Source organism: Microcebus murinus, chromosome 19 (assembly GCF_040939455.1).
Source record: "Microcebus murinus isolate Inina chromosome 19, M.murinus_Inina_mat1.0, whole genome shotgun sequence".
NCBI lineage: Eukaryota > Metazoa > Chordata > Mammalia > Primates > Cheirogaleidae > Microcebus > Microcebus murinus.
The window spans coordinates 9,374,230-9,388,946 of record NC_134122.1 but is presented as its reverse complement, the minus strand read 5'-3'; the positions used below and the strand labels follow the sequence as shown (position 1 = coordinate 9,388,946).

The 14,717-nt window shown below is 38.4% G+C and overlaps 2 protein-coding genes across 2 annotated transcripts in view; one reads left to right on the top strand and one right to left on the bottom strand.

The window, feature by feature from the left end:
- The window catches only part of GSPT1 (G1 to S phase transition 1), a 35,120-nt gene extending 33,564 nt beyond the window's left edge, over nucleotides 1–1,556 (top strand). The window contains exon 15 of the mRNA XM_012784486.3: nucleotides 1,084–1,556. Coding sequence (XP_012639940.1) covers nucleotides 1,084–1,136 — 53 coding nt within the window. The 3' untranslated portion in view covers nucleotides 1,137–1,556. The remainder of the gene's footprint in view (nucleotides 1–1,083) is intronic.
- The window catches only part of TNFRSF17 (TNF receptor superfamily member 17), a 114,605-nt gene extending 99,940 nt beyond the window's left edge, over nucleotides 1–14,665 (bottom strand). The window contains exon 1 of the mRNA XM_075995116.1: nucleotides 14,236–14,665. Coding sequence (XP_075851231.1) covers nucleotides 14,236–14,287 — 52 coding nt within the window. The 5' untranslated portion in view covers nucleotides 14,288–14,665. The remainder of the gene's footprint in view (nucleotides 1–14,235) is intronic.
- Nucleotides 14,666–14,717: the final 52 nt, after the last annotated feature.

The window sequence follows — 14,717 nt, the reverse complement described above, 5'->3', positions numbered from 1 at the left end:
TTTTTTTTTTTTTTTTTTTTGAGACAGAGTCTCGCTTTGTTGCCCAGGCTAGAGCAGGTACCGTGGCGTGAGCCTAGCTCACAGCAACCTCAAACTCCTAGGCTTAAGCAATCCTGCTGCCTCAGCCTCCCGAGTAGCTGGGACTACAGGCATGTGCCACCATGCCCGGCTAATTTTTTCTATATATATTAGTTGGCCAATTAATTTCTTTCTATTTTATAGTAGAGACGGGGTCTTGCTCTTGCTCAGGTTGGTTTCAAACTCCGGACCTCGAGCAATCCGCCCGCCTCAGCCTCCCAGAGTGCTAGGATTACAGGCGTGAGCCACCGCGCCCGGCCAACTTTTAGGTTTTTATACCTTACAATCCATAGGATACTACTGGAAGGATATGTTCACTGGTTTGTAGTTCAGCAGTAATTGCTTATATCCTTTCAGTTGCTTAAGGATAGGTTTATGTTTTTAGCAGCTTTATTGAGCTACAACTTAGGTAATGTGAAATCTACCTATTTTAAGTATAATTCAATGAATTTTAGTATGGTTACAGAATAGTACAACCATTACCACATTCTGATTTTAGAACATTTAGAACACCTAAAAAGAAACTACATACCTATTTATAATCACTGTTTATTCCCACCCCAGCCCTAGGCAACCACTAATCTACTTTTTCTATTTGCCTTTTCTGGACTTTCCATAAATAGAATCATATAATAATGTGTGGTCCTTTGTGTCTAGTTTATTTCACTTGGCATGTTTTTTATGTTCAGCCATGTATCACGTGATTCCTTTTTATTGCTTAATAGTGTTCCATTATATACATACTCCATTTTGTTAGTCCAAGGATGGATTTTTTACATAGGGAATCATATTTCTTTTCCACCTCCTCCAAGTAAGACCCACTTACTATAAGAATACCTAATCGGAAATCATGGCTGTGGTGCTAAAAGCAGTTAATTGATAATTTTCATTGCAAAAATTTTTTTTGATTTAAAATAATAAGTTTTAATACTTTACAACATAGACTTGCTTTTAACTACTGAAAGGTTTTGTTTGTTTGTTTGTTTTTTAAAATTTCATTTCTAGGTAAGACCATTGCAATTGGAAAAGTTCTGAAACTGGTTCCAGAGAAAGACTAAGCATTTTCTTGATGACCCTGCACAATACTGTGAGGAAAATTGACTGCAAAAGCCTACTTCACACCGCCTTCTCTTATTTTCTGCCCATTGATAAACCTCTCCCCATATTTTGCAAAGAGAAAATTCACAGCAAAAGTCCACATTATGTCAGCTTTCTCATATTGAGAGCTCTGCTATGCCACTGTTGAATTTTTCCCCCCTTTCAAACTCTGCTTCCTTGGACAGATTTGGCAATAGCTTTGTAAGTGATGTGGACATAATTGCCTACAATAATGAAAACCTACAGGAATTTTTTTATTTTTCATTTTCCCCTTAGGCATATTTAGTAATTTTCCCCCAGGCAGATCATTCTGAGTGTGCGAGTGTGTGTGCACATGTTACAAAGACAACTACCATGTTAATAAAATATTCAATTTGAAATCCTTTTCGGTATCTGAATTGCTTTTGAATAGTGTTTTTTATCTGGATGTAACATTGTTGCATTAGCTTTTTAACTTTACCAAGTAATTGAATACATTTTATTACTTGGACTTTTCTAAACTCTTTCCCTACCCTCTCCTTTAAATGAGGCATTTACAATGTTCAAGTTTTTATTAAAGGAAAGGATTAGTTTGATCCCTTCTTTTGATGGTCAGTGCATACATACAATTGAATCCCTTTATCCAGCTGTGACACTGCTTTACTAGGTTTATCAGTTATTTTCTGCCAATTTATATTTTAACATGATTTCTTAAATACAGTAAATTGTAAAATAAAAGAACAGCATACTGTAGTTTTTATAAGTAAAGCTTAATGAAATTGTACCCCTACAAAAATTCTATTAACTCATTAAATTAGTGGAATTTACAATAAAGAAAGCATGTTAAGACCTGGCAAAAATGCCTCTTTTAGTATTTATAAGAGCTGCATGCATCTCGTAGGAAAACTGTATCTGTTGCAAGTGCCAGTTCTACAAGTACTCAGTTTATTCTTCTTATCAGTAACTTTAAAGGTTGAATGATCCTTGCTGGTTAATGCTAAATCTATCCAGCAACTAAATGAACACATATATAGAATCATCAGAATCTGCACAGACTCAAATTACCAGTGATAAATAGAATCAAGCACAGTATGAGTTTTATCTCAGTTATTTAAAATTGAGTTTTCTTAAGTATAAAGATCAAATTTGCTAACCATGATTTGGATGAACCACAGTGCAGCATTGTGGTGTTTTTTAGATTGAAGGGTGACTTTCTCCTGTAACTATCATGACTTTGAGATTTTTCATGAGAACTGGAAGAGACAATTTCTGGGTTTATCAGAAGCCCCATTGATGTTGAGTGTTGGCCATTTATCAAAGACTTGGCCTCTTTTAGATTGTGATTTATCTCTACATAAGATACTTTGTAGTTGTATATTTAATGACAAATCCCTTTCCCATAATCTTGCTCCTCAGAAAAGAAAAGCCTAGTCAGAGTGTATTTTTAGTTGTGAAACATAAAACTTAACCTAATAGTGTTTTCTTAACTATGGAATTCCCATTTGTTTCACGAATGAGGCTACATCTTATGGACAGAGCAAAGTTATTGTCCTGCAGCTTCTTTTAACTATACTTATGGCCATTAGATTGCATGAAATTTAAATAAATTTTATTATGTCTGCAAATTTCTGGGCTTTTATTTTTCTGGGAAATACGCGAGCTTTAAGCAAAACCGATTAGTTTCTTTTGTAGTTCTATGTTAATAACAAATAATAGCAATTGCTTGGATTTCGATATTTAAAAGTTCAAGAATCACTAAATTTTTTCCAAAGGTATTTCCCCTTTTAAATTGAACACATTTTTAAAAAAACTATGTTTGCTATTAAAATATTTACCTGTTAGAATATTATGTACATGTTGCCAAGACTCTTAAGTAAAACAACGTGGATATCAACTGTGAAGGGCTTACCTCTTAAAAAGCAACAGATAATAAATAAAAATACAAAAGTAATTATAAAAATTACATTGGATTCTTGCACATTTGCAAGATTAGATTCAGAAGAAATTCCAATGTTAAAGTTAATCAACACCATACATTTTATGGACTTTAAAATTGAGAAGCGTTCCTGCTTAAAGGTGATACATTTAAACTCCTGGTTACACTGGCTAGTCATCTGAATAAGGAAATAAGTCTGAGATGAATTGGCAACATGGGAGATGTTGGACCTTTAAAGAGCAATAGAAATTCCTGTGTTGTCATTCTGATTTCTGCAAGTACAAATGTGTTTATATGCTCGACAATGCAAAATAGGCTAGCTGACTGCATATTTAGGGTATTACAGACCTAAATATTTTTTTCTCTATCATAGATATGTTTGAATCATGATTTTCTTTGTATCTTTCACATTGATGTTCTTTATACAGCTTTCATGCTAGGTTATTTAATTAGTTTTTTAAATTAATAAAGTGAATTTAAGAAATAATTGAAATACACTAATGTAATTGCCATTTTAAACCCATATTTCTTAACTTTGGGAGAAGGGAAAATATAGCATTTATTTGTTTTTAATTTACAAAATGAACTTATCCAGTGAAAAATCTATGTAAAGTCAAACCAAAAGAGTTGGACCGCATGTATATTATCATGAAATTAAGTGACAAATAGTAAAGTGTTCTTGAATAATTAAGCCCATGTATATTTTGTTTTGAATTAGACTTGGGATATGTGGTAATTGAATGTAAAAATTTTGTAAGCTGTAATAGTACAGGTTGTTCACTGTAACGAGTTAACTCCTACTTGTCTGCTGGTTATATAAACTACAAGAACTTTTACAATATGGGACTTTGAACTGTGATGCAGTTGAACAATTACTGGCATCCTCTCAGCTGAAGTGCTACAAATATTTTGGGTCATTTTTGCAATCAGATGCAGTTTTGCAACCCAAGAAAAAGTTGAACCTATCATCAAAAAACTGCTCCCAAGATGAACTTTGGAAAAAAAATCAGCTAAACTCCCCCAGCAATCCTCAAGAACACTATTTATGACTGTAACAACTCCTGGATCTTTGATGACTATTATACATGAGAGCAGCCTAGCACCTTTCCTTACTGGCATGGAATTCTTCACGGACTACTACTTGATGGATTCAAGTGAAGCTTGATGGATTCAATGAGCTAGCTTCATTGCTTTGGGTAGGGATTTAAGGTATTTGAGGGACAAATACGCAGTTTTGATTATAGCTCTTAACATCAGGCAACTTTCTACCTTTAAACTCTTTGTGAAAATTCTGGATATAGCACCTAGCTCTGACTGTAGGATGATTAAATGTTAATTCAGTGTTGGCCTACCTTATCAGAATAAACTGTGCCATTAATCCTCTCACAGATGTGTAAGGTAGATAGCAATCAACTGGACTTGGGGAATGATTATCTGTCTCCAAATAATATGGCTTTTATTTCTTCCAGTTAACTTTTTCAGTGATTGTAACAGATCAAATACATTCTGATACCCATCTAATACATTAATGATCTTGTTTCTTTCTTTAGAGATCTTGCCATGGCAGCAACTTGTTAAATAAGTGTAATTTTGTATGCACAACTCAAAAGACTTAATAGATTTAAATGTAGTAGTCAATTGGTTATATTAGATTTCATAGTAAATGGAATAGGAAGTGGTTTTATTTTCCAATAGTAGTTGAGTGGATTCCATTGAACCAATTTATTGCCAGAATTCAGATAGGGTAGATTTGGTTCAACTTTTGGTGATTTTGGCTCTAGGATATTCTTATCAATATCCTAGAACTTCCTGAGTCTTCCCTTCAATAAATACAGTTATCAACATACCTCTAATCCTATGCTTCCTTGAAACAGTAATATGCTAGCTGAATTGTTTAATAAGGATTATTATAAGGGCCTAGAGTTGTGGGAGTGGAGATGAAAATCTTTTCTTCTCCAGTATAAGGGAAAAGCAGATTGGCACGATGTCTGATTAGGCAGAAACACCAGGATTTAAGAAACCCTTGAAATGGTAATTGTCTTTTCTGCCTTGTCAACATTTGCCTCTGTGCCCTTTAAAACAATGTGGAAACCTCAGGTTTGTGGACGCACAGGTGGAGTGACATTTTGTGCTTCCTAAGGCCCCCCTCTGCTGGGCACATTAGCTTAGTGCTTCAGATGTCAGCCCAAGTCCTTGCTACCTCCTCTTCCTGCTGCCCAGGGAAGAGTGTGTGTGCTGGAGCCAAGCCCTCGCACTCCTCAGGTGATCATCCTCACCTCCATTTCCTCCACACGCGTTAGGTGAAACAGGTCTGAGCCTGCAAGGTCTGCATCTTAAGGACTACAAATTGGGCGCTCAGAAACGTACACACCTCTTAGTTAACTGGTTTCTTCTGTTCTAAAGGAAATGTGGCTATCTCTCAGGCCAGGATTTAGTGACTAGTTTTCACTAAATAGCAGGTTAATACCTAGATCTCATTTTTTAAAAACAGAGGATTAAAGGGAACTGATTAGGTTTGCTGAGTGTTTTAGCCTAATTCCAAAGCATGGAAGAGTGCTCTAGGTAAGACAAAAACCTTTCTCTTCTGATTTGTAGCTACCTACTGTGCCTGACTTGGTGCCTGTGTGAGGATTAACCCCTTAGTCTGCTCTTGCAATTATTCAAATGACTAAAGTTAAATTTGCTTTTGTAATAACAATAAAAGTTCTCATCTTCCCTTTTGAAGGATTTGTCTGTCTGTAAACACCTGTGTTGTAACAAGCCGTGCCTCTTCTGTAAAATCCTGTATTTTTATATCAGGTATTTTGCATCAGGTATCTGTCTACCAACAGATTTGTTAGGTGAGTCTAACAAGATCTGTCACATAAGAGATTTACAAACATGACTGATAGCATAAGCTATGCAAGTCTTTTATATGGTGTGTATGACAACCTTACACAAGAACATCAACCCTATAGGAAGTTAAGAGATGCTGAATGATAAGTCAAATAAGTATATCACAGTTATGTGGTTTTATGTGAACAGTAGAGTTAGGGAAACATCAGTTATTCTTTCAGAACTATCAACCTCTATATTCAGGATTTTAAATGAAGATCAAGAGACCAAATAATATTCTTTTCATTTAATGTACAAGGGCAAGAAGAAATTAATGATAAACAGAATTGGCATACACGGTGGCTGATTGAATGTTGCCAATACACTGCTTTATACTCATCTGTTTGCTTAGCTAGAATGATTCCTGCTTAAACTCCCTAGGTGAAAGGAATCACTTCAAAGTTCCAGCAGTCAAGTCTCTAGTAGAGGTATTAGCTTACACAAAACTGAGCAAGCTTGCTATTACAGCAGGGGTTCATGTTATAAAAGTGCTAATAAATGGTTTTTGTGAGGCTTCCCAGGAATTAACCACACTTTTCTACTCTTACGACTAGGTCTTTGACACTGTCCATCAAACATGTACTTTATGTCCTTTGTTGAAAGAACAACTTTTTTATCTTTTTTTTTTTTTGAGACAGAGTCTCACTTTGTTGCTCAAGCTAGAGTGCGTGCTGTAGCATCCGCCTAGCTCACAGCAACCTCAAACTCCTAGGCTCAGGTGATCCTGCTGCCTCAGCCTCCCGAGTAGCTGGGACTACAGGCATGTGCCACCATGCCTGGCTAATTTTTTCTATATATATTAGTTGGCCAATTAATTTCTTTCTATTTATAGTAGAGACAGGGTCTCGCTCTTGCTCAGGCTGGTTTCGAACTCCTGACCTTGAGCAATCCTCCCGCCTCAGCCTCCCAGAGAGCTAGGATTATAGGCATGAGCCACTGCGCCCGGCCAGAACAATTTTTTTAAAGGTCTTTGGGCACCATGTTTAGGCACTGTACTGCAGTGGGTAAAAGACTGACAATAGAGGATTTTACATTTCCTGGCAAATGGAACCAGTTTCAGAGACTTTCTATCAATGCATCAGAAAACAGAAAAATTGCATCAATATCTTGGATGCTGTAGATTTGAAATGAAGGATTATGTATCTCAATCTAGAATAAAGACCAAGTAACAATTATACAGAATTTTAAAGCTTTCCAAATTTAAAAGGCTCTTAAGTAAGTTTAGCCTCATTGGCCACATTAAAAAAAGGTAAATAAAATGTGTTTCATTTACCCTCTTGTGTAATAAGGTTATCCATTTTAAGCCTTTATTGGCATTCTGATGCTGTATGAAGAATTTAAAGTCATGTAACTATTATGGCATCTTTCTTTTGTTTCCTTATGTTTAATCTGTGCTCTGTAGAGCTAATTCAATTTTTGGTCTTAAAAAGTAAAATTTGCAGTGCACGGTGGTAGTCCCAGCTACTTTGAAGGATAAGGCAGGAAGATCCTTTGAGCCTAGGAGTTCAAGTGCGTTATGGTAGTGGCTGTGAATAGCCACAGCACGCCAGCCTGGGCAACATAGCAGACTTTTCTCAAAAAAAGTAACATTTCTCTTGTTACTCTGAATATATCTCTAGCTCAATTTTTTTCTGAAGGCTTGTATGAAATAGTTTCCTATGTTTTCTGCTAAAAGTGAGATTGCCTACGACAAGAAAAAAATCCTCTAGCTGACATTTCAATTATTTGGATTAAGATCCCTATTACTTGTATGAAATAGTTTCCTATGTTTTCTGCTAAAAGTGAGATTGCCTACGACAAGAAAAAAATCCTCTAGCTGACAATTTCAATTTTTTGGATAGGGATCCTTCTGTTAAGAATTAGGCAAATATTTTTCCCTCTCAATGTTCATTGAAGCTAGCTGCCATAGTTGATCTCTTTTTTTTTTTTGAGACAGAGTCTTGCTTTGTTGCCCAGGCTAACGTGAGTGCCATGGCGTCAGCCTAGCTCACAACAACCTCAAACTCCTGGGCTCAAGTGATCCTACTGCCTCAGCCTCTTGAGTAGCTGGAACTACAGGTATGTGCCACCATGCCCGGCTAATTTTTTCTATATATATCAGTTGGCCAATTAATTTCTATTTATAGTAGAGACGGGGTCTCGCTCTTGCTCAGGCTGGTTTTGAACTCCTGACCTCAAGCAATCCGCCCACCTTGGCCTCCCAGAGTGCTAGGATTACAGGCTTGAGCTACCGTGCCCACCCATATTTGATCCCTTAAAATGTCACTACCGTGCCCACCCATATTTGATCCCTTAAAATGTCACTTCAGTGGCAACAATGATGATCATACCCAAATACAGAATAAGCAGTTAAAATTTTATGACTTTGGTAAAAGGGATTTTAGGAGATAAAAAGAAAAATAAACATTTTTATGATTTATACGAGCTTATTTTGCATGGCATTTCCACTAAAAGTTCTGTTCTCTAGCTTGAATGAGTCAAGAGTCAGGCTACTGGTAACATAATACTGGTAAATAATTTAGAGAAGGCATAATGGAAAAAAACCACATATTTAACTTGTTTTGTATCCTACCTTATATTTAGGTCAAAATTTTGTTGGCACTTTCACCCCACTTAACTGGGCAAGAGTACAGTACTCCCAAAGGATTGTGTTTGCCTATAAACTACACAAGTTTCACATCTCAAAATAGCTGGACTATTTCAAATGTTCCTAGCATAAAGATAAATAAATATTTAAGGTGATAGATATCCCAATTACCCTGATTTGATCTTTATACATCAAATTATCACCTGAACCCTGAAAATATGTATAATATGTATCAATGAAAAAAAACACAACTATACAAATTACTTTAAAGCAATCTACATCACTATCTTTGTTATTTCCCTGGCAAATACATTAAATTTTAGGATAGAAAGAAATTTTGAAATAATTAGTCTTAGGAGTAATTACAATTTATAAGTAAGTTCCAGCAGACAGAACTTGTAAAACAAAGGAATTTTTTATTAAGGTAGAATTTGAATACAGTGAAATGCATAGATCTTAAAGTTTACAATGAATGTGTCAAGTTAATGCAACTGTAAATACACTCATCAATGTACAGAACATTTCCACCACCCCTAAAAGTTCTTTTCTGCCCCATTCCAATCAATCCCTTCCTGCTAAAGCAATCACTGTTTTCCCATATATTAGCTTTGCCTGTGTTTGAACTCCACATAAATGGAATCACGTGACATGTTCATTGGGTTACAGTTAATATTAGGTAGGGGCATATTTTCTTAACTCACCTCATTACCCATATTTGATTTCTTTTTGGGGGGATGGTGGGAAAAACAGGGTCTCCCCTGGTGGGAGATGGTGGGAGAAACTGTTGCCTGGGCTACAGTGCAGTGGTGTCATCAGAGCAACCTCTTAACATCATTTCAATTTTGTCTGTCTTCTTTGATGCAGCATCACGTTTTAGAGATTAATCCATGCTGTATCAGTTCTATTTTTTTTTTCTTTTAGGAGTTCTTTTTTATTGCTGAGTGATATTCTAGTTCATGAATATCCCATAAATTTGAAAGTCTGTCCTTGAAAGATTTAATTTTGTTTTCCAGTTAGGATTCTTTGTCATGTGGGTTGCAAAGTCTAACAACTTTCTTTTGAATTATCATTAGAAATGCAAGGAAATCAAACTAGAGAGGAAAGTTTCACCTCTTCTGCCTTTACCTACTTCCATAAAACCTACCAAACAGAAGCAGATGATTTTGTGATCCCAAAGGAATTGAAATAAGATGAGCCCCCATATATCTCCCTTTCCAATCTTGAAGGCTTTCCTTCCCTATATTCCGTCTGATGTGCCAATTCTAAACCTGGATTGTGCCTATCACACTTTCATGTGGCTAGGGTAAATTTGTAGAACCTGACTTTCACCTCTACTTATTAACTTTTTTAAACCTCACAGCTAAGTCCTTTTTCTTTTATTTGGCAGATTTATTAAATTATGTGCATGCGTAACTTCCTTTTTAGAAGTCCTTTTTTGATCCCGTATTGATGATCTAGCATAATACTTTACTGTGGCTATTAAAAACTTTCTAATTTGAGTAAACATGCACTTTGACCTGTCATAAGAGTCACGAGTTACATACTGGTACTGGTTAAAAGAATACAGCCCTGCAGGTTGTCAGCTGCTTATCTTCAATGATAAAGAGATCAGTGGTATGCGTAACCTTCTTTTTATTTTATTTTTTTTTTTTGAGACGGAGTCTCACTCTGTCGTCTGGGCTAGAGTGCCATGGTGTCAGCCTAGCTCACAGCAACCTCAAACTCCTGGATTCAAGCAGTCCTGCTTCCTCAGCCTCCTGAGTAGCTGGGACTACAGGCATGCACCACCATGCCCAGCTAATTTTTTCTATATATTTTAGTTGTCCAGCTAATATCTTTCTCGTTTTAGTAGAGACAAGGTCTCACTCTTGCTCAGGCTGCTCTTGAACTTTTTTTTTTTTTTTTGAGACAGAGTCTTGCTTTGTTGCCCAGGATAGTTTGTTCCAAAAGACCAATCATTATGCAGTTTGTGACTATACTGAAAAAGAATCTCTGCTCATATTTATGGTTTTGGCAAAGAGAAAAAAAAAATGGGAATCTCATATCTTTCCCTCTGCTGCTCCTCCTTTCTTCCCAAGTCCTAGTAATACCACCCATTTGCCCAGTTTTTCAAGATCTCAGAATTTGGGAGTAGGCCGGGCGCGGTGGCTCACACCTATAATCCTAGCACTCTAGGAAGCTGAAGTGGGCGGATTGCTCGTGGTTAGGAGTTCTAAACCAGCCTGAGCATAAGTGAGACCCCATCTCTACTATAAATAGAAAGAAATTAATTGGCCAACGAATATATATAGAAAAAATTAGCCGGGCATGGTAGCACATGCCCGTAGTCCCAACTACTCGGGAGGCTGAGGCAGGATTGCTTGAGCCCAGGAGTTTGAGGTTGCTGTGAGCTAGGCTGATGCCATGGCACTCACTCTAGCCTAAGCAACAAAGTGAAACTCTGTCTCAAAAAAAAAAAAAAAAATTTTGGGAGTAATCTGACTTCTCAGTTTTAGTTACGTCATATAGGTATTTTGTCCCCAATGCTATCACTCTACTATCACACAGGAGCATCAGTTATGGTAGGAAAACTATAAATGTTTTAAGGTGGGAGGGCACAAGAACCTACGCCACAATTTTCCAGAAGTAACCTGAAGCAGAAATCAGAAGGATGAGTTAACGTATGTGTGAGTGGTGGATGGTGGTGCAGGAAGGCATAGAGTTCCAGGAAGAAGTACCAGCATGCTGTAAGGTGGTATGAAGATGAATAGAAACTGCAAGGTTGAATCTAGGACCTAAACACTGAAGGGCTAAGTAGCAGAGTACAAAGTTAGGAAGGTAATAAGGGAGGGACCAGATGAAGAGTGCGTAGCCTTTGAGGGTAACCATATGATCTGTCTTTCAAACTGCAACACTTTATTCCAGGACAAATGCTAAACTAGACAGGACGCCAAACAACAGATGCAAACTAGGATATATTTAAGACAAATTAAGAAATATTTACCTCATCCTAATTACAATGATAATCCAATGAAGGTGGTTAAACATAATCAGTTTCACATGATCAGATTTGCATTTTACAAAGATCACTCCAATTGAAGGGCAGAGAATGGACTATAAGATGCAAAACTGGAGGTGGGAAGACAAGTTAGGAAGCTGTTGCAGTAATGTAGGCAAGAAAAATAAAACCAAAACATGATAATGGCCTGTACAACAATGTGGTGGGAATAAAAAGACTTGGATAGGCCAGGCACAGTGATTTATGCCTGTAATCCTAGCACTCTGGATGGAAGGATCACTTGACATAAGGAGTTCGAGACCAGACTGAGTAAGAGCAACCCCCTCTCTCCAAAAAAAACCAGAAAACTTAGCCAGGTGAGGTGGTGCACACCTATGGTTCCAGTTACCCAGGCGACTGACGCAAGAGAATAGCTTGAGCCCAGGAGTTTGAGGTTGCAGTGAGCTTTGATGATGCTACTGCACTCTAGCCAGGATCACAGAATGAGACTCTGTCTCAAAAAAAAAAAAAAAAAAAAGACTTGAATAAATCCAAGACATATTTAAAAGGAATAAACAAGTCTTCATTAATGACAATTGACAATATTGGGGGATGAGAAGGAAAGAGTTAAGGATAACACCCATATTTGACTTGGTGGTACCAATGATGGAGACAGGAAACACAGGAAGAAGAGCAGGTTTGAAGGAAAGTCGGTGAGTTCATGGTGGGACTTGTTGAATGTGAGGTCCTACTAGGACTTTTAAGTGAAGACAGGTGAACATATGAATGGGTTTGAAGACAGGAGATGTACAAATCTCTAATAGTTATCTACTGATTATAGATAATAAATTACCTCAATGTCGTGGCTTAAAATATAATAACACATTTATTATCTCATAGTTTTGGTATATCAGGAATCTGGGAGCAGCATAGCTGAATGGTTCTGGTTCAGGGTCTCTTACAGGCATCTCAAGGTTCCACTGGGGAAGGATCCACTTCCAAGCTCACTCATGCGGCTGCCTGAGGTGTTCTCAAAACATGGCAGCTGGCTTCCCTCTCTCCGGGGCTGCCTCACAAGTGATAAGGAGAGAGGGAATCATGAGAAGGAAACTGGGAAAGAAAAACATTGAAGGTGGAAACCATAGTCTTTTTATAACCTAATTTCAGAAGTGACATCTTATCACTTCTACTGTATTCTATGTAGTGGAAGCAAGTCACTTAAATCCAGTTCACACTCAAGGGGAGGGAATGAAGCTCCATCAATTAAGGAGAGAAGTATAAAAGGATTTGTAAACATTGGACACATCTTTAAAACCACAATACAACAACCAGAGAGTTAACTTTCCTAAAGCATAATTCATCACTACCTTCTACTCTTCCCTATCACCAGCTCAAAAACCTTACATCACTATGTTTTCTCCAAAGTATAAACCCTCAGCTTGATAATGAATTAATTCCTTATCCTACTTTGCTACCTTCATCTCCATTCCACCCTCTACACATCCCTGCTCTAGCCACTTACTGCTTCTAAACACCAACCACCATGCTCTTTCACCTGAATTCATACAGTTTCCTTGGCCTAGAAGTCTGGTTCTCAAACTTGAATTCAGGTGACCAAACATCTGACAGCCCCATGCTCTTTTCAGAATACTACAAAACACTGATACAAGAAACTCGATGTAACAATTCATGACATTGTGCTAAAATGAATTCCATCTTATACTAGATTCTAGAATAGACCAGTGGAAGTAGGTGCCAAAGATTTAAGAACACTTCTGGCCAGGCGCGGTGGCTCATGCCTGTAATCCTAGCACTCTGGGAGGCCGAGGCGGACAGATAGCTTGAGGTCAGGAGTTCGAAACCAGCCTGAGCAAGAGTGAGGCCCTGTCTCTACTATAAATAGAAAGAAATTAATTGGCCAACTAATATATATAGAAAAAATTAGCTGGGCATGGTGGCACATGCCTGTAGTCCCAGCTACTCAGGAGGCTGAGTGAGGCAGCAGGATTGCTTGAGCCCAGGAATTTGAAGTTGCTGTGAGCTAGGCTGATGCCAGGGCACTCACTCTATCCTGGGCAACAAAGCAAGACTCTGTCTCAAAAAAAAAAAAAAAGAACACTTCTACAAGTTGATTAAAGTTAAGGCCATTATTAAACATCAGCAGCTCCTTCCTTTCATGTAAGGAGCACTTTTTGAAAGCAAGTGACATGGAAAGCCTCCAACTCCCCATTTTTTCATCTCTGAAAAATTTACATAGCTAATTACAAAAAGACTGGAGGAACTTTTTGCACAACAAGTCATGGTGGAACTTGAGTGTGAGGTCCTAATAGGTGAAGACAGGTGAATATGTGACAGGTGAGTGCTCTTAAATAACTGTAGCGTCGTTGCATGGTGGAATGCCACACAGCCGTTTACAAAGATGAGGCAGAGCTTCATGTACTGACTTGGAACAATCTCCAAGATATATTAACAGGAAAAGGCAAGGTGCCAAACAATGAGTATACTAGCCTACCATTTATGGTTTTAAAAAAAGATAAAATTTAAAACCCATCCATCCTAAACATGCCTAGAACATCTCTGGAAGGTTCCAAGAGACAATGGTAACAGCAGTTACCTCTGGGAAGGTGGTGGAAGGGGAGGCAGAGGTTCTACCCCATTCTATCCGTCGGTTATCCAGCCCCCACGCTCATTTGTAGAGGATCTTACCTCCTGCCTCTCTGGGAGACCAGAAGCGCCTAAGAGCCTGGGTCCTGCTCATCTCCTAACGACGCGCTTGATGTTTTCCAGGCCTTGTTATTTCACAGAATACCCACCAGCCAGGGGTGCGGGGGGTCGCTCGAAGTCACCCGGCAGGTGGGAGGTGGGCCCGGGATTCCGCGCTCCTCCCACGGCCTCGCGCGGCCAGCCCAGAGGCCGGGCCACGGAGTGCGGGGACCCCACTGAGCCGCCTGACAGCTCTCTTTTCCCGCCTCAAGGCGCTGTCTCGACTTCTTTAGTGCTGAAGAGGTGTCGCCAGGTTACTTCCAGCGCCTCTGAGACAGCGGAAGCAGAACGGAAGGAGACGGGCTGCCTCAAGAAAGAGACTCTGACGGCAACCAGGGACACTAACTCGGTTTGCTTGTTCCCGCGCAACCCTTGCGGCGCGTCGCCGCGCCCTCCCGGAAGTGACGCAAAGTATCGTCCCCGCC